Raw genomic sequence first — 27922 nt, 5'->3', positions numbered from 1 at the left:
CCATTACTAATGTTAAGACATCAGGCAGTACACCAAGCTTAACCTGCATGTTACTGAAGTTAGCTTGTAAAAAGAATGAGAGAAAACTTAAATTAAATCAACAAATTACAGGTAAAGCAGTCCATTTCTATGATGGCCTTCACTGACATCCTCTCTTCAATTAAGCATGCTCTGTGATTCCAAGGAATGTTTCCTTCTAGTCCTTCCACTGTCTCTTTTCCCAGAAAGGCCCTATGGAGCAAGACTTGGTGACAGAATGCAGATCCACCTACTTGAAGTATTAGAATGAAAAATAAATTTAAGAAAAGAAACAAACAGTGCTTCAAATCACTAAACTTTATTAATACTTCAGAAATACCAGATCCTACAGTGGAGAGTTCTTATCCCCACGTGTTTCCAATCACTGCTTTGAAACCACCTCTTGCAATATGCAAATAGATACATGAGGCACTGTGTGAATACAAAAGTGACAATACAAAAAAAAAAAAATTCCAACAATTGACCCTCATGCAGTACATACATATATATATATAAAAATATGGTAATGTAGCATAATACACACAAGCACTATTAGAACAATCCATGTAAATCAATGTACATTATGCATAGCATTTAATGATCAATGACAACAGGTTTCTGACCCGTGCACAAAACCAGTCAGCTTAAATAAAAGTTTTAAGTTACTAGATATCTGGTTAAACCACAGCTTATAAAACCTGCTGTACTGCAGCTTTTCTGCTCAGGGTCACAAGTGCAGATTAGCATATAAAATAAATAAGGACTACAATTCTACAACACTTGGCTAACAGCTCCTATTTCAAAGTCACTGGCCCTCTTACTTTCATTCGAGGTTCATTAGCCAACACAGTGGCAAGAAATGTGCCTACAGCAACAGTTCTGCTCTTGTACTATTATAATACTGATAAGAACACATATTTTTAAGTCAGCAAGAGTAGTTACAGAGGTCTAACTTACCACTAAATAAGCACAGGATTGAAGTTACCATACAGAGCAGGCACTGAAGAATTACACTGACTGATGAGCCATGTGGCATGCTGCAGGTACCAACCTGTTTGGTCAACTGGGGTGAGAAAGAATTGAAGATGTGAAAAAAGTTAGAAAGCTTTTTCCCCACTCTTAAAAGTGCAAATGTTTGAAAAAAACAAACAATCTGCAGAAGCAAGGAAATACAGAGACAAGAATATTTCTAAAGTCCTGTATTCAGGATGAAAGCTACTGTTACCTGAAGTAAGCTTAAGTATTCTTAGGGAATAACATGCAAATAACAGGATCTTCTTCTTAAACATCCAATACTGGTCAGTGCCAAAGACACAACAGTTGTAGTAGTCTCTTATCTTCCTAGCTGACATGGTACTTTCTACTCTCTTGGTATTGCAGGCCTCCAAAGATTGGATCACAATCACTATGAACACAGATGAAATTAAAATTATTAAGTGGCAACTAAACTGACTTCACTGCCAATGGAGTTTACAGTCTAGAAAGCAGCATTTTGGGGAGAGAGGTTGGCAATGTAAAAGGTCATAGAAGAAAAAGAAAATGGGGAAGGGAATAAGGAGGAGAAAGAGCTGGACTGATTTTCCCAAGTAGTTAAGTAAATTAAAAGTTAAAACTTTATACTGGACTTTTTTTTTTCAGTATAAAGTTTTTACCCCAAACAAAACAAATATTAAACACACCAAAAGAAGAAAAAAGAAAGCAGCATTAATCTTCCAACATTAAGCAGACTGTCTCTTAACAAAGCTAGAAAGGGCAACAAGAAAAAGAGAAAGTTATAGCATTTAATTGCCCTGAGAAGGTCCCCATAGCATCTCTCTAATTCCCTAGCTATTCTCTCTTTATCTTTAGACATCCAAAAGGAATCTCTTGGATGTCTAAAGGCATGGCCTGATGGTCATACCTTCCAGTTCCATTTGCCAAGGCAACAAAGCTTCCCCATGCCTGAAGTATTGCCACACAAATTATTATAAACCTCAAGAAGTAATCCATTACATCATGAAAGACCAATGAAGTTCTTATGCACGGGAATCCAGAGCCATTTAATGATTAATAAGGTCAGTCCTTGCTATATTAACATCTCCTGGAAATTAGTAATGAGGCTTAATAATAGTTGAGAGAAAATTCAGTAATCATAATCTAACTAGTCACAAAGCCCAGATACATTCAGCTCCTTGGAAAGTCAAATAAATCTTTTCAGACCAAAAAGCACATATCAACAACAAGACATCAAGCACAAACTGAGAGGAGTTTGTTAACAAAATAAAATGGACATTACAAAGCAGCCAAATTAATTTGCTTAAAACAGTGGTTTTAAGCTGACAGTGCACTGCCAAGACTTCTAGGTTGCTTTTTTTTTTTTCATTCCATTGTTTGTATTCCAGGAAGCTTGAAAACATTTCTTTCCCTATTGATTTTGTCCTCTTCTGTTTGACAAATGCTGCATCTTGCTAAACTCTCAGTGCTGCCAACACAGCTGCCTTTTGTTTATTTTTGTGTTCACCAGCAGCAGCAGGGACAGCGTGGAAAACACATTAAACTCCCAATGTTGAACAGCTTGTGGGGAAGGCATGGGAGTATTCATGCTCTGATGGGTCACACCTAAATAAAGGTTTAAGTCATTTCCTCTAAGATTTTGGTTTCTTGTTCTATTCAGAGATAAGGTTTAGCACAAGAGCCTACCAGTTCACTTTAAGGTTGTATTTTCAGAAGTCTATGACAGACAGGTGTCCAGGTCCAGTCACATCCTAATGTCTCCATGTGCTTACTTTTCATCTGGCATGACTGATATAAATAGAAATAATTTTATCTGAAGTAAAATCCAAAACATGCAGCAAGTGACTGGCTTAGCTCTTAAAGCTACAAATGCTGCAAAACAAATACCAGAAGGGCTGGCTGTTTTAGTGGCCTGACTTAGCAAAGCTGGGAGGACTCTTGGAGCTGGTGCTGTCAGTTTTAAGGGTTGTAACTGGCTTGGCAGGAAACCACTGCTTTCCAACACAACTATTCAAATGCAATCAGATCTACTATAAACATGTGTTTAGAGATAATATAACTTAGGGTAGATGGGGAAGTTTTACACTTCTTTGAAAACTCATTTTCTCTCTCCCCAACCCTTCCTGAAAGGAACTTTCTCCATCAGGAGTTGTCTCCTTCTCAAAAAGAGGGATTAGACCTTTACTTTCTAGTAGGATTTTTTATGATGTCACAGGCCCAATTGTAAAGGGGACAGTAATAGAACTAAGCAGGAAAATTTAATTCAGGCTTAACAAGAGCTAAATTATATATGAATCATCTGCAATCTGCTCTGTTGTGGCTAACAGCCCCCTACCTTCTCCCTGAAGTGTTTGCTTGACACTTCAGTACTATAAGAGCAGAAATAGACTATGTCTGGAGCTGTGCACTGAGTACCTGCATCCACAAGAACACCAGTAATGTAACCAACAGTCTCACACAAAGAGTGGAGCTACAATCTTAATTTAAACTTCAGGCAGATCATTTGTCTGTGCCCTTTACAGAGTATTTGCTGGTTACCTTTTTGCAATGTCATTTAGAAGTACATACGTTCCTCAGCCACTTGTTTTGGAAGAACCTTTGAATTAGTTTTTAAAGGGTTGCCTTGGAGGGAAGTTTCAACCCCAAGCAGCTGCTTTAAGCTACCAACTGAAAATGGGCTTTCCAGAGCAGACAGCCAACTTATCTCCAGAATTTAGAAAGCAAGACAAGCACTTTTCCCAATATCCAACAAAAAAATGGAAATTCTAGTGGCTTTTCATGACAGAAAGCAATGGAAATGCTTTGAAAACCAGCAATATCTCATCTGACTTTGAATTCAGATAAGTGTCTATTAAATGCTATTAAAGTCATCACTGTGATTAACACTATTCAATTGCCAACTCTGCTGTAACCACTCTGTGCCCAATTACTCATCTGATGAGAGCTCACCAGCCACATGGATTCATTAACCCACTCGATGGCATTTACTCACAGCAGCACTCACACAGTGACCAATAACTGCATCCACTGAGTGCTCCCTCTGAGCACTGCCTTACATGTAAGGATGTTTAGAAAAATTCATTTACCAGCATTAGCTTCCAAGAGAGTATTAAGAGGTCACAGTAAGTCACCTTGGATGCTTTTACTGTCATTCCTTCCTTGGTTTGAAGAGTGTTACCACATCTGAGCTTTGTCTATTTAATGGGTGTGTTTCTAATTCTTTCATACACTGGTATTTCACTCTAAAGAACTGACATTTGTAGCCCTATTTTCCAGCCCACTTCCTTTTTAAAATAGGTATTAATAATACTTAAATGCATTCCTGTCTCTCTCTTTCACTCCTCCATCACTCAGAAGGTGGATTTCACTTAATCTCCCCGTGTTCTAAAAATTTTCCTGCATTTCTATCCTCTGTATTCTCAAAAGATAAAAACCCCAAACCAACCCCCTACAAATGTAATCTGTAAAACTGTCATCTTGTCTATGTCAAACCCAGAAGACTTCACTGTCTTAGTTATGCTTCTTCACAGGAAAGAATGAGATAGGGAAGGGAAAGAAAGGCACAGCTATGAATTACTCATAAGCAAAAGAGATGCTGGATATCCACTAAGGAGAATGACTAAAGTTAATTTCTAATCAAGCACAACACAAGGATTTCAGTGTGCTCTGTTTTAAAACTGCAGGTTCCTTTAAGAAGCAATTTTTTTCTGATGCTGGACATGAAAATGCAGCAGTAGACATTCATCTGGAGTCTAATAAAATATGAAAGCAGTTTCATTCTTCATGGAACAATTGTCTTGAATCCTTCAGATAACTTCCACAGCTTCTAAGATTTGGCCAGACTCAAGAATTGGGTTTTTGCAGGCCCAACACAAAGACAAGGAAAGAGGCCAATTAGTCTATTTGTCATTAGATGATCTGACACTGGTGAACAAGTTTCAGTGTATGGTAGATGACACTAGGAATGCCCATAAAGGAAAGAGCATTCTCTCACAAAAATTACATTATCTTGAGGGAGGAAGGGAAGGAAAATATAAGAGCCAACACCAAGCAGGTTTAAGAGGAAAAAACAAGAAAAGCTTAATGTGGCAGATTAGTACCATAAATTAAAACATAGCACCACTCCATATTTGGACTGTTTAGTTCAACTTCATGCCTGCTTCTAGAGCTCCTTCCCCTCTTTCCTCACCACCCATACAAGTGAAACTTGCTGTAGCAGAATTATGCATCATAGCTGGTGGCTTCTGAAAGTGATGCTAAAGTCACAAGTGAGAAAAAAATCTGGAGGTTGCCTTGCCTTCCCAAGGATAATATCATTCTGATGATAATTTTCCATAGAATTTTAAAAGTGCATTTCCAAACCCCATACTTGCATCCTGTGTTGTATTTTCATTGTTGAATTAACATCAAATTGAAATGTTGGCTTTACAGTTAAAAAAAAATAAAACAAAAACATAGGTTTTGAGCATGCTGTCAAGAATAGGTAAGACATCTCCAAAACCCATTTTTTCCCCAAACAGTATTTGGAATTTTACTGTAGATGACACATATTACGACACATTGTTTATGCCACTGAGCAGATACAAACTGCTATTTCTGACCCAATCACAACTCCTATAGACCTGACTAGACTTTTTAAGAAGTCTCTGAAAACTAGAGAAATATTTTTTATACCCACAGAAATCTGTGTGAGCTCCCAAAGACTGTTTCTCTCCACTTACATCTCAAAGAAACGAGGCACTAGCACCATTCAGAATGGAAACATCTATATAAGGGAACAGCCTCTCAGAATGCAGAATTTCTTCCCTAGAACATGACTTAAGAATGCAATTTTTTGATTGCCACAGACAGCTTTCTAAAGGCCAGTTTTACTTAGATCCCATAAAAAAAGATGTCTATCAGATTTGAATCAAAAAAGGATGTTCCCACATATCTATAAGTATTCACTGAAAGACTTAACTCTTTGTTTTCTCTACAATGCAAATTTGCCTAAAAACAGTTGAAATAAATGATCATTAAAAGAATCTGTTCATTTCTCTCCATGTTTCAGGAAATTTGGCAACTTTCAAAAATTGATCCATACTTATCAGCATTACTTGCCTCCCTCCATGAATACAACAGCTTCCCCCTCTCCTGATAAACCTCAGACAGCAGTAAAACCAAACAACTCTGCATGATTTTTATTGTATTAATAATGAGAACTATTTCTAAGACACCAAGAGGCACTAGTGGTAATCAGAATTTAGGATGACACTGGATATCTGGGTTAGAAATCAAAGAGAGAGGAAATGATAAATCCAAAGGGATTACTACCATACAAGGCTTTCTTAACTGAAGAAGGTTTGCTGCAAAATTAACACCTACCCTACCAGGCTGCCATCACAGAAAGCCTTCCCCAAACATTTTAGAACAGCAAAATGTAAGGTGGGAAAAGAGCTTGCAGCCTTCTCAGAGGAAAAGCTCCTGCTGTCCCATATCTAAACAAGGATGTCCCTATCAGCTGCTATGTAATGAGGAGTTTCTGTGTTAAACCACATGATTGTCCACAGTAATCCAGCAAAACACTCCAGTTGCTGGGGTGACTGCATGGCCCCTCACTAGCTAACGATTCAGAGACACTACAGAGACATGAACACTGCTGCTCTGTTCTTTCTTTCAGCCTTCTCTTCTACCTAAATTTCCTCCCTAAGCAACAATAATGTTCAGTGCATTTTAATCAACAGGGCTGACACACTGCAATGCCACGTGCTTCTCACAGAGGCAATCACACTGCCAGATGAAGCACTTCTTGTTTTAGATACAAAAATTTCTAACACGTTTAACATCAAGCCTTCAGATCTTGTTTGAGTCCTCCCAGCCAGGCTAACAAGGGAAGACAAAATGCAGCCAGAGGCTCCAGCATGTACTGGATGTAACAGCAGCACAGCTACACACACATTAAGATTCTTTCATCTTCACCTTAGCTTCATATCTCCTTAGAAACTTATTTAGACAAAAAAAAAAAAGTTCACGAAGCATGGCCAAATTAGCCATCTATAAATCAAAAACTGTTACTAAATTGTTTTTAGTTTATTAAATTTTCTCACAAAGGTCAGAAGTGAATTTGTTTATAAATGGAATTCATGATGACTCAGGTTGTTTCCTGATGATTAAATAACCAGCTTCTCACATGGGGCAGAGGGGTAAGTCACAGTAAGTATTATGAAGCTTCTGCTATAAGCCCCAAGATTTGGCAACAATGACAGAATTGTTTTCTTGAAACCTAGTTCCTACTAAAATTGCTCACAAAAATGAAACATTTAAGTGCATTAAACATTAGTATTAATGAAATAAAAAAGTCACATTTAAAAAATACTATAAACTGGGCTCACCAGAATAGGAAGCCAGCAACCCTTGGGTCAAATATTTAAGGCACTTGAGGGTAGTCAGTTTTTCAAACCAGATAAAAGACACAGCCACTTTTAAATTCTGATTTAAATAAAAACACAAGAGAATAAAATAACACTGCAAAAAATTTCTCCAACTGTAAAGTTCAGTAAATAATCAAATAAACACTTCGAATAAAAATAAAATTCTCATTTGTTATAGTACAGAAAAAAGTGGCAGAAACAAGGCATATTTAATTGCTAAAGCATACATCCTGTAAAGATCTCTCTCAAATACAATAAGGGTCCTTTCTTTTCAGGTTGCCAAATAGCCAAAAAGCATGTTTGTTGGGGAAAAATAATCCAGTGCAGTTAAATATTGGATTCCAGTTTATAAATCAGAGCATCCCAGAAAGCAGCCGATTTTGTATCATTTTGTCTGGGATATTTCTAGATTAATTCTTACTCTTTTTTTCAGGTGCATTCTTCCATTTTCTCCTCTCCATACACATAAAAATTAAATGTCTTCTGTTTGAATAAAGAGGCCACATTGTTCTTGTGATTTCATCTTTTGTACAAAACAAAGGCAACTTACACAGCCTAAAGTTGTCACCCAGTCTCTCATTAAGCAAGACTGTTCCTACAGACCACACATGGTCTCAAGCCCTTCTGTGATGGCAACAGCTTCTCTCCTCCCAATCTCCAAAGTAACATCACAATTAAATACAACATAGAGCACTCTTTTTAAGTGCTAATTTAAATATTCACTCAGAATCCACAGACAGGTATTCTTACCCATTAGCTTATACATATTATGGTTTCTTACCACTTCCAGGGCAACAGGATATGACCAGCAGCCCTGGGACACATAAATCTGCTCCCAGTGATGAAAAAGCTGTACAAATCTCCACATCTGCTCAGTGTTTTTTGAAGGGGGGGGGAAGGAAGGAAAAAACAAATGGGAATTCAGTAAAAGGAGTCTTGCCTTTCTGTTAAATGTTTGTCCATTTGTCTTCTTTATTTCCTGACAGGTTTTGCCTATTGTACTACAGGCTTCTTCATTGGAAAGTAGTTCCTTACATAAACTTACTTGAATGTTGTGGATTAAGCAGGTTTTGTCACTGTGTGGCTGCTGCCTCACAGTTGAGGAAATTAAAAGGTGAGCTCTGAGCATCATCACCAGCACCAAGGCTCTTAGGGTCTCTGAGACAGTCTGCCAAGATGTCCTGAGGATCCCTCAAGAACACCACTAGAACAGTTATGTTATCACTGGATCCATTTTCCTTTGCAGCAGCCACCAGTCTTTCTGCTGCTTTGAGACCCACTCCTTTGGTCAGCATTAAATGATCTAGGACCAAGTCTACAACCTCGTGTGGCTTGACAGCATCAAAGAATCCATCACAGGCTAGGAGCAAGTAATCTTCAGAACCAGTCAGCTCAAATGAATCTCCATCTGCATCTCCAGAGATGTAGGGTTTCTGACACATGTCCCCTAAGAAAAACAATCAAAATAAAGGCTTTATTACTTCAAATGTAAACAGTTCTTCTTCAGCCACTAATTGCTTTTACCATCCTCAAGGACAGCCAGATCACATTCTAGAGGTACCTGCTGCAGGACAGGAACAGTGAAAAGCTACAAAATGAGCATGGAAGGCCTTTGGTTCTTAAAGAACACTTCCAAGATACCTAAATCCAGTGGGTTTCTAAGAAGCTGCTATAGTTCATGCATTCCTAATTTTGCAGGGTGACTAAGGAAATTATTTTTGAAATTTTTTATCTCCTGGTGCAAGGAGATAGACAGGCCTTTGCTTTGCAGGTGTGCCTCTTGTCAGCCTTTAGAATGCTATGAAAGTTAAGATTTTTCTTAGCTATCCAGATCTACAGCACAATGCCAAGACAATATGCTCATTGTGTTTAGTTCATCAGTTTTGTATGGACATACTAATTAAACACTGGGTGCTATTGATCAAAATAGTATTACACAAATTTATACTTATTTGCTTCCACTCATACATCAGTTATTTACTGTACTTGCCCAGGGTTTTTACTCTTTTTTCTCTAATTGCCAAGTAGCAAAGTAAGCTCATTTAATAAGATTGTGGAATACTACAATTAAAATGCCTGAAATTGTTGGATATGTGTGATTTGAAGGAGTATGGAGTGATCTGACTTAAGAACTGCACACAGGAGAAAGATACAGTAACATTACAGTGGGTAAAAAAGCCCCAAAGAACAGACATTCAGACACATAAAGAAGGCTACTTGAACATTTATTACTTCTTTCACTTTTACAAATTAAATACACTATGTTTGTTAAACTACCATAGAACACCACAGTATGAAAGAGTGTAAATACAAGAAGAATTAGAAATATAGAAGAATTAGGACTCTCCTGGCTAGTATGTAAAATACAACAACATTCTATGCTTATGGGAAACCCAGTAAGATTATATAGCTGCAAGCAATGTAAGCCATGCAGCTCTAAGCAACCTTCATGGCAAAGACAGTAAGAGTGGTTTACCATTTGGCTAAGACTGAGCAAAATGTGAGCTACAGTAAACATTTACAGTCTCAAGTGGTGCATTTTAGTCAAATTTAATCTGAACTGTACTAATTCTGAAGGCTTATCTTACCAATTGCTCTGGAAACAGCCAAGGTACCATTAACCCTCCAGCAGTCCATGTAAGTCACACAGCCACCCAGAGCCTCAATACGAGTTCTCTCATCCTGAAAAACAGTGGGATTCTGTTGGTACTGAGAGCCTACCCATGGCTTGCTGACCTTGTTGTTATGCAATTGTTAAGGAAATAAAGGCAAAACCCAAGAGCTCTTTCAGCTTCTGTATTTATTCTATGAATACAGCAAACCCACATATTAAAATCTAGCTTAGAAACACACAATGAAGGTTACTGGAAACCACCCACCTGCTTCCCAGCTACTTGTCCACAAAAAACCTGAATTCCTAACTTCTTGTATTATGTTCTGTCCCACACGGGTGAATACCCTTTCCTGCCACTTCTTCCCATCCCGTACAGCTACTGGGTAAATATATAAAATTTTGGAATAAAATACAAAATAACTAGACTATGGAAAGATTTCCATTGATACCCTTTAACTACTCAGGTGTTAGAAATACTCATGCTATGAAGGCAATGCTACCAAAACTCACAAGGTCCCCATCAAATTTAATATAATAAAATACAGAATCACAGAATTACTGAGGCTGGAAAAGACCTCTGAGATCATCAGTTCCAGCCTATGACCTAACACTACCACACTGGCTAGACTATGGCACTAAGTGCCACATCCAGCCTTTCCTTAAACACCTCCAGGGATGGCAACTCCACCATTTCCCTGGACAGTCCATTCAAAATACCTGGCTACTTAAAGCATACAGACAATGGAATACACTTTAAGACAATTAGGATAGTAGATTACAATCAGCTTTTGAATGACAGTACAACATATTACAAAGTACTTAAATAGCTATTAATCTCAAACTAAGTCAATTTATAACAAGCAGTTTTAAATTTATACCCAAAAAAATACCCACAAAAGTCTTTATTCACAACAAATTTTGGAAAGATAGTCTGAGCAGGAACTTAAGTCAGAAGTATCAGTGCCAACAGTACTTTCAAAGGGCATAGCTATAGGGATCACCTTTTCAAGACACAGGAGTGGATAGCAAAAAGCAATTGTCAGTTCTCTAAATCCTATCAACCATACAATATTTGTAGAGATGTAAAACACTGAAGAAGGCTCGACTCCCAAGGCTTCAAGACACACACACATATGAGAGAAAATAACAAGTCAAACTTACTTCTCTTTCTGGTTTGTGAGGTTCCATTAAGGTCACAGCTTTTCCTTGCTGCACAAGCAGGACTTGTGAGTCCCCTAGCCATGCTATGTGTAGCTTGCTCCCTACAATCAGTGCAGATACACCTGTTGTACCACTCCGCAGCTTCTACAGAAGAAGAGAGGGAGGTCAGCTGAATATTCAACAAGCCCTTCTGGGTCAGACAACAGAATTGTAAACCTAGTTTTAATCACAGTTAAATGCAGTGGAGTAGACATGCCAATCATAATTCAATTACCTGAAATAAAGGTACAAGACATTAGAGACTTGAAATAAGCTGTTTACATATTCTAACATGCAGATGGCTGATAATACCTCTGTCATGTTCTTCCTTCTCTGCTTTTAATTCCAAAACTTATCTAGAAGACTAAGACCTTTATTGTTCAAAACACAGAGACACAGAAAGAAGAAAGATGACCTGGATTTCAGTAGCATGCACATTCCACCAACACACACAGGTCTTCCCAGTCCCTTTCACATTCTCCACTCTGCCTATAGCAACTCCAGACACCTTGCTCCCCATACATCCCCTTATCCTTGTGTATTTAAATGAGGGTGCCAATAAAGCAAGGAACCTAACTGTCCTGGATTTTCTGTAAAGACAAGTGAGAGTCAGCATGAAGATGCTGGTTCCTCTCTTGTACGTCACTGAGAGAAATGGAAATCATTAACAATGAATACTTCCATATTCAGTTACTGTTATAATAAAATAACACTCATTAAATTGTATAATAAAGCATCCATCCGCTCATTATTTAGATTTGAAGAAAGAATGTTCATCATACCAAATTGATTCAAAGCTGAATAATAAGCTTAATGAACTGAAGAGTCTGATTTAAATCATGGAACACATTTTTCATCTTAAAACCATCTCACATTAATGGTGGAACAAGAAAGAGAAAGATAGTGACTGTATTATCAGGAAGAGAAAAACCTCTTCTCCAGGTAAGAGGTAGGTCATCTGGAAGTTGTGTAATTTATATAAAGAGGCAGCAGTGTTCTCTCAAATAATTGTTATATCAGAATCATTTAAAGACACTTAACATTTTTTCCAATCACTCACCTTGAACGTGCAAGCACTGTCATTTTGTTTTTTCTCAAAAAAAGAAATAATTTGATCAAAGAAAACCTTTACATTTAACATAACTTCATAAAGAAGTCTGTGATTCAAAGAAACTCTACTGCCAGAATTTTCTGCCTATACCATGTTGTCCAACAGTTCTCAGTTTTATTTAAATACAATGGAATGACTCTCTACCCACTCACCTCTCTTTTGGCTTTCAAAAGAAACATTTCATCTGTCTTCTGGAAAGAGCATTTCAAGGCCTCAGCTGGATTCTTAAGCATCTCTTCATGTAGCCCAACATTTACATGTAAATGGGTTGCTGCATAATTGGCAGCATCCACTCCACCATGACCATCAAATACTGCAAAGTACGCCCGATCAATGTCATCCTTTCATCAGGAAGGAGAGAGAGGAAGACATTTTAATGTTCAAAAAGAAAATATCTCATAGACTGGTACCAGCAAGTGAAGATTCTTTATTCCGAGCCTACTTCCATAAAACGTTGCATAGTTATGGGCAATTTAAGTCAGTTTCCAAACATGCAAGACAGGTAAAATGGGTGCTTTGCAGGGGAATCACTTTTCTTTGCTTGCTGTTAGCCATTTAATATCTTTGAAAATAGTCTGGAACTCAAACAGCAGACAAGTGCTTATGCAGTTCCACTGCAGCTCCATGAATCAGCACTTGTACAACTGCTGCCCTCCCCACTTGTTTTCTTAGTATATGAGTTCTCAGTCATTAGAACTCCAGCAACATGACATTAGATGTACTCCCTGTATTCCTGTATCACTCAAGGCACGAAACCCCAGGTCACAGCAACCTTCTTCATCAGGGCAGTACTTAGCCCCCAGCAATCTGAGTCAGCAAGTCCTTGCTCCAGCGCAGACATGCTCAATAACTGGTGGCAACAAATCCTTCCCATTTCTCATATCACCCCTCACTAGGTCATCGGGCTTAGGGAAATGCCAGAAAACTAATAAACTGGCCACCCCAGTTTTGCCCAGACTTACTGAGAAGCCAAACAGCTGATTGAACTCTGGGAGCAGAACGTGTCGGTCCTCCATTTTCCGGCGAGCGTTGCGGATGGCGTGGATGGAGACGAGCAGGAAGCGCTTCAGGGGCCTCAGTGGTGGCAACTGCTTCTGCCACTCAGAGCAAACATCCCGAAGTTTGTTAAAGAAGCAGCGCTGCAAGGACTCTCCATCCAGCACTGACAGCACAAAACCAAAACAGTGAGTTGTGTGTTGCACCTTCCTACATCACCTTATCTTCTGGCCTGTCCTTCAAGTTTCTTTCCTTAGAGCTACACACACACATTCGGCACTCTGCCTTTACAAGCTCTGCAAGAATTAAAATCAGCTCCTGAGAATGTGGTAAGAAAACTGCAATGGAAAACAGTATAACATTAAGGATTAGAGCAGCTGCTTTACTTACTAGTTTCCTTAATGTTATACTTATGTTTCCTTAATGTTCTCATTCAAAACAAAGGCTTATCAAGTAGGCGATTACGTTACAAAAATCATAACAAAGACCCAAAAATAGGTCATTAGATAAAAATGGGACTATGATGGAAGTAAAATGCACAAGACACAGTGGTAAGAGTGCACCCATACCAAAGAAAATCAAGCAAGCAGAAAGGCCTTCAAGATAAGAGATTGCTGTTGGCTTGGATGCAAGGGCTGAAAAAGCATTGGACTGGCTATGGGTCAGGTTATGTCCTGCTGAACCAGTTCCACTGAAACAAAAAAGTCTGAGAATGTCTTGCTGAGATCAATAGCTCAACTCAGAGTTGAGCTGAACAGATTAGAATTTTAAGCTGTTGTCCATCTCTTTAAATATACCAGGTTGTAGGAGCTAGAAGGACATAAGAACATTTCCACTGCTTTCCTGCTTTGTCATGACAGAGCAGAACTATGAACACCCATTGAGCACAGTGTGAAAGGATATGTCTGGATATGTCCCAAAGATCAATTAATGCAAATTTATTGTTCATCAGACTGAATGGTTTGGTGTTTGCCATTGTGTCCAGCTTTGCAATGTAGCCTTTCTAAGAATAGGTAGTAATTTAAAGTTCTGTTATTTGAGCAATAACCCTGCCTCAATGCTAAATAAACTAACTTCATAAAGCACTGAAAAGATCATGGGCAGAGCAAGAATAATTTGCTGGTCACTCCTGTGTCTCCTAAAGAACTGCAACACATGAACTACCTTTCCTATTTCTATTTCACTCTGACTCCTGCTAATTCTGCTAGCACTAAAGCTTTCTCAGATTCTGCTTTTATAAGCTCTGGTTCTCAAGCATTTATTTTTCTCAGCAGCCAGCTTCAGATCCATCTCTGGCCCCAAGGAAAGAGCTTATATTTAAATACAGATCTTTGATTAGCAGTCACAACATATTAACCAAAACTACTTCTGGTTTGCTTAGCATGAAGGTGTGACTGGGCAAGATAGTAAGACATTTAAATATGAAGACATCCCATACAAAACCATAATTAAATAAGACAGAATCTCAGACAGCCTTGTCTACAGCTATTACTTTTCATATTTGTAAATGTCTTGACTAATACTGACCAGAAGGCTTGGACACATGCTAAGCTTTCTTTCTTCCTACTTGTAATGTGATGTAACAGCAATTAGAAGATAGGGAAAACAAGTACAGTCCCAACACACGGATAAATAAATGCCTCTAAAGTAGATATTCCTTATTTCCTTACTGACATTGGGCAATGCAAGTCCCTGAATAGTGCAGTTTCCATGGCATTTGACAGAGGAATGGTGAATTAGCAATTTGATCTAAATGACAACGGTGACACAAGAACACACAAATATGAAATAGACAGGAACTAAGATGGAAATTAAAGAAGATTTCAATCATCAGAACAGGGAAGGTTCTGAGGCATTTGTCAACAAGAAGTAGTGAAAGAGAACCTGAACTAGTTCAAGATGGAACTCTTTGATTTTCTGACCTTGCCTGTGCTATGTTAAAAGTAGACTCTAATCATGATCTCTGTGACCTTGAGAGTAAAACAGCAGCATGAATGCTGAGAGTGGTTCCAAAGAATGTTTATCAATATGGTGATAGGTGTTTATATATACAAATATATATATAAAGGCCTGTGGAACACTTTCACAAGCTGGTTCTTCAGACTCCAGCCAAGCTGATACAAAGCCAACTCTTCCAATGTGAAGTGCTGGAAACCTGCTACATCTCTCCAGACATATGAAGGCTCCAATCCTTAAGGCAAGAGATAAAATCTTCAAGGTGCAGCAAGATTTCATTCAATGTGTTGCCCTTCCTGCTGTTTCAGACTCGTAGGTGAATACTGAAAGGTGAATCCTTGCCCTTACCAGAGCTGTGCTTGGAGACATCCTCTGGGGCACACTGAACTACCTTTCAAGTCATCCAGGGAAATGGAAGGGTGAGTATTTCCCCTTACAGGACAGACTAGCTTGCCTAACACCTCTCTCCTCCATTTTTATCTTCAACTCTGCCTGCATCCTGCTCCTTTCATATTCTTGGCACTGGGATTGAAGGTTTGATGAAGTCTTAACGTTGAGCACTTCAGCATGTAAATGCAATAGAACCAGCTGTTACACAAGGCACAAACCCAGTATTGGGTCACCCAGGGCTGTGTCTCTCCAGTTCACCCAGAGCAGAGAAAATGCAGGCATTGGGCAGAAGATCCATGTACTGGGTTCTTCATCCCTCAGCATCTCATCTTCATAGGGGATGGTGGGAAGAGAAGAAATAATTGATGAAGATAGAGACTACTGAAAAACTTGCCAAGAGAAAGATCTGGAGTTTCAAGACACCCAAGTTGTGGAGGGGCCACAGGTCCCAATATCTGTTTCCCAAGAATGGATAAAATCAAAATGGATTATAAGAATGAATTTAAGGTGTTAGTGTGACTGCAAAATAGAAGCTGTGAAGATGGTAATGTCAAAACATAGGAGTTTTGATGTCTACGGTCAGTCTACAAAAGAGAAAAAAGCACTTCAAAAATACAAGAGGTAATCAACTTAAAAGATAGGAACTTCTATCAGTTCAGTTGAAATGAAATTATCCAATGAGGAAAAGAAAAGGTCTTACCTATTTCAGCTCAGGAAGTAGAGTGGACATAGTCTTTAATTTTTGGGGGTAAGAGAAACACTCTTCCCTTTCCAGAAAGCCAACCCATATAATCAGGGCTCCAGACACCATATTTACATCTTGCCCACAAAACTAGCATAGCTATTTCTCATCCCACAGATACCCAGCAGGAGCAAATAAAGTTCTGTTCACTTCTGCTTGCCAGGCAGCCTAACCAAATGTTCTGGGAAACATTTCAAAACACTGAAGTCTTTCAACAGACAGCCTCCAGGAAAACCACAGGAGGTAAGAAGTGTACTTACAGGTGAACCTTTCCTCATCTCCTTCTCCCTCTGTTTCCACATTTTCCTTCTTAAATCCAGTCAAGTCTGTTTGGAGGACTTCATCAACTGCAGCATGAATCAGTGACGCCGCGAGAAGTGGTGAAACACCTCTGCTGGTAGGAAAAAGAAAACACAGCAAAATTAAACTGCATTAATTTAGATGGAGCTACAACCTCTCCGTTTATGGCTGGTGGCCTCAGAATTAAAGAGCATTACACACCATCAGTAATTCCAACTCCATTAGTAAATTAGTAGAAGAAGCCATATGTTCAATATTTATTCATACAAATCTTAGTAAGATCCTCAGTTAAACAACTGCCTTCTCCAGAGGGCGAAGAGGAAGAAGCATGTGAGTCATGTTTCCAAACTGCTGCCTCACACTCCAGTTGCAGATGGTACCTCCTTCTCTTGAGATCTTGGATGGGAGCTGCTACCTTCAATTCTAGCCTCCAAATGCAAACATTTTGCTTCTAACTTTCTACACACTTCTTGCTCACACTCTCACCACAGACAGTATCTGGATCCCTGCCCTGTAGAACACACAAATCTCCAAAAACGTTACTCAAGTGGGTAGTTCCCTTCCCTCTGCAAGAAAACTCAGAAACCTACATGCAGGTTTTCCTGACTGGAATTTCCCCAAAGAAATCACCCAGGAAAAACGTGCAAAGAGATAGCACTGGAGATTAGGCTAAGAAAAGACTTCAAGACTTGTAATTCAGATGAAACTTTTAGGTAAGCATCTGGAAAACAATAATGCTACATCCTCTATACACCATTTGCTTTTTCCTCAATGCTTTATACAAGCTGCATGCTTCATGGGAAGCACATATTTGTTATACTGGTTTTGAATCTGTAACAGAATAAGCCCTATCCAAAGTTAAAAAGGGGCTACTAGAAAATAACTCTTGCACTGACAATGCTCCCATGGCAGGCACTGACAATTACAGTACATCAAACACATTCCTGATGTTTTCCAAGTGCACAACGAAGAACAGGCAAAGACATCCATAAAAAAAACCCTTATTATCCATTGCTCATGGAGTGTTTTATACTCGCAAAGTATCAAATTACACAACCAAAGCAAATAACACATGAAGGCACCTGCAGCAAGTCAACCATAAGATTTTGTTTTTTCAGGAAGCATTTGCACGAAACTGGTTGTCTACAGAGTAAGAAATGGTGGAATCAACTGGCATCTGCTGAGGTTCCACGGAGCTGACTGGCTCTGTACACACAGAAGAGTGGGGAGGGGAGGATTGTGAGATTTTAGAAGCCAGTGACGACAAGCTGAAATGTATTTGCCATTGTGTTTCTGAAAGAGAGGCCTTGTCATATCCTCACAGCCATGAACGAGTACCTCCTGTGGCAGCAAACAGAAAGCATTGTGTTAGTCAGCAGGCTGCAAACAGAAGCGTGTTTTATGCTCCACGTTCTGTAGCTGTGATGGCCTACTTTAATGAGTCACTTTGGTACTTCAAATAGATGGCAACGTGTTTGCAGCCCTTTCAGTGCTAGCTGCAGTCATATTGCATCAAGGGAAAGCCAGAAATTGGCCTTTTCTTTCTTTTTTAAGGCTAATATGTTTAGGAGAGTCGGTTCCTTTCCTGCCCAAGTTAAAAGCAACAATGCCTGCTTATAATCCATCTGCCACTAACAGACAACCTTTAAAAAGGTCAGGCAAGAAACACAGCTACACATCTGAAACGGATATGGCAAACCTCCCCCAATTCCCTCCCCCCCCCAAAATACTGCTTCCTGGTTTTGTTTGTATAGGTGGAAAAGAAAGGAGTACAAAAATACAAGCCACACAAACCACGTCAGATGTGTAGCTAATCCTGCTGAAAGTCAGAAGGTTGAGTAAAAATACATTTCAGTTATAAGAGGCAGAGACAAAAAAATATTCATTGCAACAGCTATGCATTTAAACACAAAGTGAGAGCCACAGCTTCACTCATCTTCAGAATCTCTGCAATGCTGAAGAAGTTAAAATCTAGCTTGAGTTTCCAGCTTCTGGCATCCGAAGAGGCCTTAACACTTTGCTTTCAATCTTTTTTAGGTTTCTGCTTTCCAGAGCCCTAACGTGCAACTGAGTCCACAAAAAGCAGCTTAAATAGAAAGCAATATACTAAGTGCTGTAATTCACAGCTCTAAACCTCAGCTTACAGGATGCCAGTAACAAAGAAAAGGTTTATAAATTATGTCACATCCTTCAACTTTTTCCAGTTGCCACCCAGTTCCTGAAAAGGAAATTCAGAATTCCTCAGTACTGATAAATTCCTTCCGCTTTGCTTCCTATGCATTTCCTCCCCCTCCACAGGTTTGTAAATCTTTATGAAGAAAATAGTTGCTTATTGGGATTTTATTTGTTTTGCACCCAGAAACAACACTGAGTAGTTGATTCTGACACACTGACAAAAGATAAAATAAAAACATGAAAACCAACCCTATTTAGCTAAACTCTGTTCAAAACAGAACAAACCTGTTGATTACTTTATAAACTCTTAATACTTGCACTACCATATTAGTAAGACTGATTGTTACTCAAGTTCAGGTAAATGGAGGTCCAAGGCAATGGCATTTTCAATTCAGTGTAGATGTTTACTGGTTCTAATGTCATCCTCTACTTCAAGAGTTATGAAAATATATTAAAGAAGAGCTGCTGCTTTAGTTGAGAGCCACAAGGTCTCACTTGGCTAGAATATCTGGAAGCAGGCACAGTACCTATGGCAACCACTGTGAAAGTAGAAGCCCACTGCAGTTACCATAAGAGACTTCAAATCTTTTCTGTTAGTGAAGACCAATGTCACTTATTGTTAGAATCTTCCTTTCTAAGAAGCCCAAGACACCCTGCTGACTGGCTGAACCAAGAATAATTTAATCTTCATGAATAAGAAGAAATACTGTAGCTGTTTCCTAAGTAGGAAAAAATCTGCTTTGGGAAGAAGAGGGAAGCTGGTGGGGTATGTTACGTGGAGAGGATGTTACCTTCTTCTCAAGAGTCAAAGAAATGTGTCAGCCCAATTTCTATGACACATGGACCAATAATTACCAAGCCCCAGTGTACACAGGTTAGTAGTAAACAGACATAGGATTTCTTTGCTAGAGGCTATTTCTTTGCTAACAAAAAGGGTGTGTTTTGACCACAACAGAAAATATTCAAAAAGAATTAATGCAAGTTGTAACAGTGCAGACGAGGTATTGTAGCTTCACCACCAGCTAAAGACAGATCACCAGTGGCTCCAGCCACTTCATGGTAAAACACAAACCTCATGTTAAAAACTTGACTGTAGATAAAAGTGGTAATTTGAATATTAACACAATAATTATGCTAACGAAGAATGCACTCAAATTTATATACCATCCTCCTTGAAAGATTCCAAACTACTGGACACATAGCTCCACTTTGTTAAAAAGAGCAATGCAAAGTTCTCTTGATATATGTCCCTACAGGTCAAAACAAAAGTAGAAAGCAATTGTGGTATTTTGCATACTTCAGATTCAACATGAGATACAGAACAGAACTTACTCCTCTTCTTGTTCACCTTGTTCCTCCTCTGCAACACAATTCAGTTCTTGGTTTTGCTTCACTGCAGAAGACCAGCTGTCATGCCACCACATCCACAGGGTATCATACATGCCAAATCAATCATAAGACTGTTAGTGACTCCTTACATTGAGCCATCAGAAAGCAAAGGCAGAATATACACAAGTTCCTTCAGGAAGCAAAACCCCTAGTAACATCACTTCTTATTTGGTTTTATTTTTATTTGTTTTTATTTAGGTCATTAAATCCACAGTAAATTTGAATTTGCAGTGGGTGTTGCAAACAACTCACCAGTTCAAAAGATGCCCCCACCTCTTCTTCCTCTCCAGTTTAAAAGGGTATATTCAGAAGTCTCTAATGAACAGCTTTGTAGGCAAGGAAGAAGCATCCAGAGCACCAAAGGTCAGGCCACCATATCTTGCCCAGAGCCTCAGCTATGACTACACTTTTTTCAGACACTTGAAAACAGACGACAGTGTTTCTGTTGTGCTCTGTGCCCACGGCTTGCAGCAGCCTTGAGAAAGCAGAGCAGAGCAGCAGATGGCAGGCTCTGAACAGATGCTCCTCAGCACTTTGAGCAGAGAGAAGCAAGCTCTGTGTAACCAGTGTAAGAGTGGTACAAAGCCTCACTAGGACATACCAAATACCAGTGTTTACACAAAGGCTTCTGAATTATTATCTACTATTTTTGGAAGGAAAAAAATTCACATCCCTCCACCCCCAAACACACAGATTCTCCCACACCACTGTCAGCCAATGTTTTTAAAAAGAGAAGCACAAGGTATAACCAACTGTATTGGCCAAATTGTTGATTACTTATTACCTTTCAAATTAAAACCAAACCAAACCAAACCAAACCAAAACCAAACAAAAACATATTATGCTCTTTCTAAATATTCTTACCAAAGTGAAGGCAGCAGTGGCATTGCAGGCCAGAGCACTATGGCACCATCCCCTTCTCCTTCCAAAGTGCACATGTATGTGTGTGTGAGTGTATATATGCACACACAACACACACAAGCTGGGGAATGAAGAGGTGCTGTACCTACCAGCAAAAGCTTCCAGCCCAAGTCAGCTGCAGCTGACTTACATTCAAGGGAAGATAAATTTGTGAACTTCTTTGCCACCCAGGCTCTGTAACACCACAAGATCACACCCAGTACAGCTTTGCCAGTAAAATAAAGCTTGTCACTATGGACTCAGTGTGTGTTTCTAGTACATTACAGCTATATCAGCAAAGTGTTTTTAGTACAGATCTGCAAATGTGAGCAGTTCCCTAGTAAGTGAAAGGTCCACTCATATTGCCATAATTATAGCAGGTCACAGGTTTCCTCATAAACAAAAGCTGCTTGTATTTTCCTTCCCAATCTGCTACTTCTAATTTTTTATTCTTCTAATTAACTGCAGCATGTTTCCACGCAAGTGGCTCTAAGCATTTGTATTTATTACAGCAGAAACCAGAGTTCCAAGAGTGATGGTGACCAAAAAAGTCCAAATATACATCCCTTGAGGAAAGAATATTTGACACCCTAAAATGCAGAGGAAGTTGTTTCTTGTGTAACTGACATGAGGTCTTTACAAACAGACAAACAAGATAGATCCAAAGAAAATATTTAAACAGTGCCACACAGAAAATCTTTTATGTTTTCTTCTTTACACAAAGCAATCTTTTCTAGATTTTCTTCTGAAACTATTAAAAGCCTTAGAATCCAGAATCCATCTCTTGAGGCCCCTCAACTCAGTCATCACCAATTTTTGCAGAAAATGTGCAATGGAGAGTCATTTCTACCTCCATTTCATTCTCAGCAGGAAAACACACAGCAGAACAGGAGAGGCTTAATTCCACAGAAGCCACTCTTCAGTTAAGCTCTAAAGTGGTTGTTTCAAAATTGAGTATTTCTTACCTTGATGCCCAATTCAAGCAGCAACAGAAAGTGTTTTTCACACATTATAAGAGCAAAATATGCATGTTATAGGGAAAGAAAATTTCAGTTTTCTACGAACCATTAATGCATTACACTAGCATAGATTAAATGGTACAAATTAGGTATGAGGGAGATTTGGGGGATTTATTAAAAACATGGGGAATTTATTAAAAGCAGAGGTCATAGTACACAGGTCATTAATAGATTTCACAACACAAAGGACTTAAGAAGAGACTGCCTTCAGACCCAAGGCATTTTTCCTCCCCTCTCCATGTTTACATTGCATAAAAAGATAATAATATAGGAATTGCTGCATTAACTAGTCTAAAACCAGGGAAGTACTGAAAATGAAGATGCCAGGGCCACATAATGGGTGTAAGCACAACAGTGTACAGCACAAAGACAGCAAACAGGATGTTGAGGCAACCGGGAGGTGAAACGTTTGGGAGGGGGCAGGACAGGAAGCTGAAGTCTCACAACTGTTATTGTAGTAAAGTCCCTTCATACAGGAAGGCTGCTGGAATTTCACATTGTTCTTTGGCTAAGTCACAGGATGGTCACAGACATTTCAGCTTGTACTAATGGAAAGGAGAAATTTCTGCATTTGGGGGTCTGGTATAACCTCACATTCTGTTTCAGTGCAAGTTAGTAAACCTTCAGGGTCATTTCAAACCTTTGGAAATAACCAGGGGACTCTTCATTCACATTGACCTATTTCTACTCATTGCTGGAACTCGTAGCTTTTACCCAAAACTGTGTGCCAATTAAAATTCTGCAAAACAAGATTACTTGAACCTGCCCCAATTCTTCAGAATTTTATCTGTGTATTCAGCTCCATGCAAGACAGGCAGTCCCACTGATTTAAATGAGTTATTCAATCTAGAAACATCTGCAAAGCTTCACCCAATTAGTGATTTAAGTCCTATCAGAAAGCAACAGTGGTTTGCTTTCTTAGCTAGAGCTTGGCTATGCTAGCTGCATCTGCTAAAGATTGTTAAAATAATTAATTTTAGATTAGTAAAGGCATTCAAGGGAGTTGGTCTGAGAGATCCAACTGCTTCCATGTAAGAAATGTGGAGTCTCAGAGCAGCAATTGCATTCAGAAATTCCTCGTGGGACCTAACAAATGCTGTTCCTTACCCAATTCACAGCAGCAGTCTTCATGGGTGGTGGAGAAGGAATATTTCTCCTTGTAAAGACACAAAGGTTTATGCCTCCAACCAACTGGAAGGAAAAGCTAAACATCTCCATATGTTGTCTCATGAGCCAAGGATATTGCTGGACCTTCACTGGCTTGGGGCCTCAAGGCATGGCCTACACATCTGCACGGGTGTGAATGAAGTATCTGACAATGCAGAAATAAGGAGCAGAACTACAGACCTATGTATGGAACTTGACTCCCAATAATGCTTTGATCTTACCAATCATCACCTAAGATACATTCCGTGATGCCAGAATGTTAAAGAAGTCTCAAACTGAGGAAATGCAGAACAATCACCAGTGCCAGAAGTCAGCAAGGTATATCCAGTAACATCTTCACAGTGTTAAACCTGGTTATACTGGTATTGTAATATTCAAACATGCATATTTTCCACTGAGCTGCCATCTGTGTTAGGGGTGCTACTGTCACAGCCTGCACCAGCAGATCAGTGGATCTAAGCTACAGTGGCCTTTCACAAACTCACTTCTTAATCTGGAACCAATGAGGCATCTTCAACAATATTTACACAATCATTTCAATGTCATATAAGTGTCAACCCTACCCTTATTTTTCCTTTTCATAAGACCTGTAGCATCCTTCTTCTACTTTTTTATATTCTCTAATTTGTTGAGGATTTTGTAGGTTCAGATCTATTGAAAAGTTTATTTAACCTCCAAAACTGCATTTTGAGTCAATCCACAGTAGTGAATATAGGAATGTAGGAAAAAAAGCATAATGTTTGACACCTTCTCACACAATCAGGGACTTTAGTTTTGGTCCTTAATTACATGGATTGTGAAAAGAGGACCTGCATTTTTTAAATACTTGGGTTCTACCAGTCTTTTCCTCCACATGCAAGAGCTTAGCCTACCCAGTAGTAAACCAGAGACTTTTTGCAATTGCAAAATGAGGTTTCTCTTCATCATAGGTGTACAAACCTGAGCTCTAAGTCTGCTGGGATCTCTACATTTGACACTTCGGGTATGCTGCACTGTGCCCAAGTACATAGCTTCACACATCTTTACCATTTTGCCTGCAGGCAGCAACAAGAATTTATAAAAACATCTTCCTTATGTATTTCTGTTTTCAAAGTATATTTGTATATTTTGTCTCAGTAAGTGTAAATAAGTAGGTTGCTACACTTTTATTCTGTAGCTATTTTTTTTTTTCAGCCTGGGACTTAAGAAGCTCCACAAAGAAGGCTGTCTAATCAGAACTGGCTGCAGGGCAGGTATGTGAAAAATGCAGCTTCTGACTGGGCAGGCTCCTTTCTGTGTAAACACCAGAAGTGACAGGTGAGATGAAAGCATTGCAAAACAGCACCCTTCCTGATTTCACATGCTAATGTGCCCACTAGAGAACAGAACGTTAGCAGCTATGCAACTCAGAAATGCCATTTTAAAAATCAGCTTGAAGAACCTATCCTGTACCTACTACTTCATACCTTCCTTTCAATTTTAGAAAACATCATCCTGCCCCGTGCAGCAGATGGACTGCCATATGGTGAGGATTTCTTCAAGCACTCATCCAGAACCACTCTTGCTCTGAAGGGTTCAAAGCTTCAGTGCACAGTGATGAATTTGCAACCTCTTTTAGGAGCACAACAGCTGTGTTTTGTTCAAGAGCAATTTAGTCAAAGCATAACTAAGTAATGCAATGATCATTTGTGTCTTTTTGAACTATAGCATATCTTTTGCATGTATTTCTCATCTTTGGGCTTAGGAACAGTATTTAACTGAATGATGTTATGGCCAGGAGTACAGCATAATGTAGAGGACGAGAGTAACTTGATTTTTTAAAGGCAACCTAAGTATGTAAAAATAACCATACACTATAGTATGTGTACATACACTCTCTCTCTCTATGTATATATATATATACATTTTAAACAACAACAAAAATCCATTCAGTGTTCACAAACTCACCTGATAGTAGCTAAAGACACAAATAATTCAAACTGTTCTCTATCTTTTTGTCAAATTCCTCTAATAAACATATAATATTCAGCATATATCTAAACAGAACCAGTCTCCCTTAATTCCCTGTCTTCGCTAATTATTCCTGGTACCACAGCAAGCACTCAGATTGTTTTATTAATTTATTTTTTTAGAGCATTCCCAAACCCTATCCTTGACTTTTATAATAACAAATACTCTGATGAAGCAGACCAGGGCAGGAACTTGACAGAACTTAGACCAAGCAGGCCCAACCACTAAAGTTCTTCAGGAAGCAGTCATAAACAGAATCAGGAGACAAGTACTTAGAGCAAAACAAATGGGTCTTGGTGAAGCACTAACTTGCCAAAAAAATCAAACCACATCCAAATTCTTAGCAGTTCAACATCTTGGTGTTGAAGATGAAGCCTTAACTGATAATAACGAAGTTGTAAGATGTTTCTCCTAAGTTCAGGGGATGGACAGAAACATCACTGACAAGAAGACCTATGTTTTCCAGTGGTGTTGTGACTATGCTATTGAAGTTTTGTGAGAATGTCAACTTGAGAAACCCTGGCAAGCAGATCCCAGTCACCAGGACAACTCAAAGAGGGCTGGGAAGCTGAATACTTTTCTGCCTCACTTGCTTCTTACGCCTGACAGCCCTGCAAGGCAGACTGCAGTTCACTGACTCCCTCCCCAGACTTTCAAGTAGATCCACACAGGTGCCCTTAGGGCCCTGAATTCAAACTATTGGCACTTTACCACAAGAATCGCCCTATCAGGTTAATTACAGAGTTGTAATTTAATCTCTCATGCACCAAGAGTGGGAGAGAAATATTTTTGAGAGCACACAAACATTACTATGAAAGCACTGATCTCGGCAGGAGGCCTGTGACAGCAACACTCCTGTAAAAACCCAGCTTTTAGGGGAATACTCACAAAAACAATTCAGAAGGAGGAAAAATTGATTAAAAAGCTATCATTCCCCGAGAGGCGTCGAGCGGCTCTGTTCCAGCGGGGCCCGCACCGGAGGGCACAGCCAGGCCCGCGGGCCCTGCCGAGGGCAGCCTCCTGAGGAGGAGGAGGAAGAGGAGGAGGAGGAGGAGGAGGAAGGGCCTCCCGCCACCTGCACCTGCTCCAGCCCCGCACACGCGGAAAGGGGGCGGAGGGGGACGCGGCCCCGCTCCCCTCAGCCGCCCCTCGCCCGCCAACTGTCAGCGCGGCGCCGCCCCTGAGGCGAGGCCGCCGAGAGCCCCCCGCCCGCCCGCTGCCGGGCGCTCACCTGCCGTCCAGGAGGCTCTTCGCCCGGTCCGCCAAGGCGCCCGGCACCTCGGCCTTGCTAAGGGCGCCGCACCCCACGGAGCTCCACGGCAGCGGCTCCCCCGGGCCCAGCGGAGACGGGAAGTCCCTCAGGAAAGAGCTCAGGGGAGCCCCGGCCGCCTCCACTTCCAGCGCCATGGCGGCGCCGCCGCGCTGAGGCGCGCTCCCCGGCCCCTGCCGCCACCTCGGCTGGGCGGGAGCCGAGCGGGCCAGGAGCGACGGGGACGGGCGGGGAGGGGCTGGACCGGAGGGGAGGGCGAGGGGAAGAGGGCGCCGTGACGGCTCCTTTAAGGGGAGCGCAGGGGCGGGGACGGGAGGGGGCGGGGCCCGGGGGTGGGGCCCGAAACAACCTTGGGGAGAGGGGCGGGGCCGGGCGGGGACCGGGACCGGGACCGGGACCCGGGGCATGGGGGTTCTCGCCCCCGAAAGCTGCTGTCGCCCCGTCTTTCCCCCAATCTCTGCAATCACAAATGGAAAAGGGTTGAAATCGCAGTGTTTACCAAGTGCCATCTTGTCACTGCACACTCCCTGTGCTCACCGCCTACCCCCAACAGTTCTCCATCCTAAAATACTTACTCTCCATCACACTGCGCTACACGCACCGACAAGTCCCACACTGAGGCACTCGCAGCTGAGAAGAGTGCACAGGCTACAAGTTCACCCAAAGGTATTCCCGGGACTGTGGGACAGCAGAGATTTTTGCCAAAAAATGTTCGTCTGCATACGACCAAAATAAAACCCGTGTTTGGAGAAAGAGAAAAGTGTTCTCACACATCTCAAAAGCTGTGAAGAACTAAAGACAAGGCAACCATCCCAGCTAGGACAGAAATTCCAGCCAACAGCCCATGTCACACACAGCAGCAGCAGCTGAGCACACAGTTCTCAGAACAGCATCCCTGTGCACCAACCCATGCTGCAGAGATAAGAGGATTTGAACAACTGAATCAACACAAGCCCCCTGCAAGTTATTACAGTTTATACTAAATTCTACAGCTCTGAGTCACTACAGCAAAGTGGTCTTTAAAACAGGAAAAGAAGCTATTCACTCCAGGCTAAGGGAGATGGCAAAGACTTTGCTTTTACTAGAAATAACATTTAAAATTTAGGAAAAAAACCCAAGCAAACAAGAACTGCAGAAACAAACTTCTGCCCGTGGCAGAGCCTTTTGCGCAATACTTAAAACACAGTTCATGTTTAAGCTGCAACTGTATAAACATTTGATGAGAGGAAAGGGCTTGGGGCTGTGGTGTTTTGTGTTCTCTTGTTCAGTAAATGCACACACTG

At 40.3% G+C, this 27922-nt stretch overlaps 1 protein-coding gene across 7 annotated transcripts; it reads right to left on the bottom strand.

Moving 5' to 3' along the window:
- Positions 1 to 321: 321 nt before the first annotated feature.
- PPM1F (protein phosphatase, Mg2+/Mn2+ dependent 1F) lies at positions 322 to 26922 on the bottom strand. 7 transcript variants are annotated; one of them, XR_011729689.1, is made up of 8 exons: positions 26601 to 26922; positions 16691 to 16824; positions 13309 to 13508; positions 12499 to 12687; positions 11197 to 11340; positions 10010 to 10103; positions 1244 to 8868; positions 322 to 1081 (listed from the first exon to the last, which is right to left on the bottom strand). XR_011729689.1 is itself a non-coding variant. In XM_071763134.1 (8 exons), exons 1-7 carry the CDS (start codon positions 26774 to 26776, stop codon positions 8495 to 8497), a joined length of 1311 nt encoding a protein of 436 aa, XP_071619235.1. In that variant the 5' UTR covers positions 26777 to 26922; the 3' UTR covers positions 322 to 1423; positions 8467 to 8494. The 7 variants fall into 7 exon arrangements, 3 of the variants coding, with proteins under 3 accessions (XP_071619235.1, XP_071619234.1, XP_071619236.1); XR_011729688.1 differs by having other exon boundaries at positions 322 to 1423; positions 8203 to 8868; XR_011729690.1 differs by having other exon boundaries at positions 322 to 1423; positions 8362 to 8868.
- Between the last annotated feature and the right edge of the window lie 1000 nt (positions 26923 to 27922).

This window comes from Heliangelus exortis, chromosome 19, assembly GCF_036169615.1.
Source record: "Heliangelus exortis chromosome 19, bHelExo1.hap1, whole genome shotgun sequence".
Classification (NCBI taxonomy): Eukaryota; Metazoa; Chordata; class Aves; order Apodiformes; family Trochilidae; genus Heliangelus; species Heliangelus exortis.
The sequence above is the reverse complement of the archived record's forward strand: the minus strand, read 5'-3'. Positions and strand labels throughout refer to the sequence as shown.

What these genes read in the sequence shown, in the direction of transcription:
- PPM1F (XM_071763133.1), bottom strand. Translation starts at nt 26,776, where the DNA reads ATGGCGCTGGAAGTGGAGGCGGCCGGGGCTCCCCTGAGCTCTTTCCTG. An exon ending in ATCAGCTGTTTGGCTTCTCA is followed by an intron (nt 12,688 to 13,308) that starts GTAAGTCTGGGC and finishes TCCTGATGAAAG; the next exon opens with GATGACATTGATCGGGCGTA. An exon ending in CTCACAAACCAGAAAGAGAA is followed by an intron (nt 10,104 to 11,196) that starts GTAAGTTTGACT and finishes ACTGTTTTTCAG; the next exon opens with GATGAGAGAACTCGTATTGA.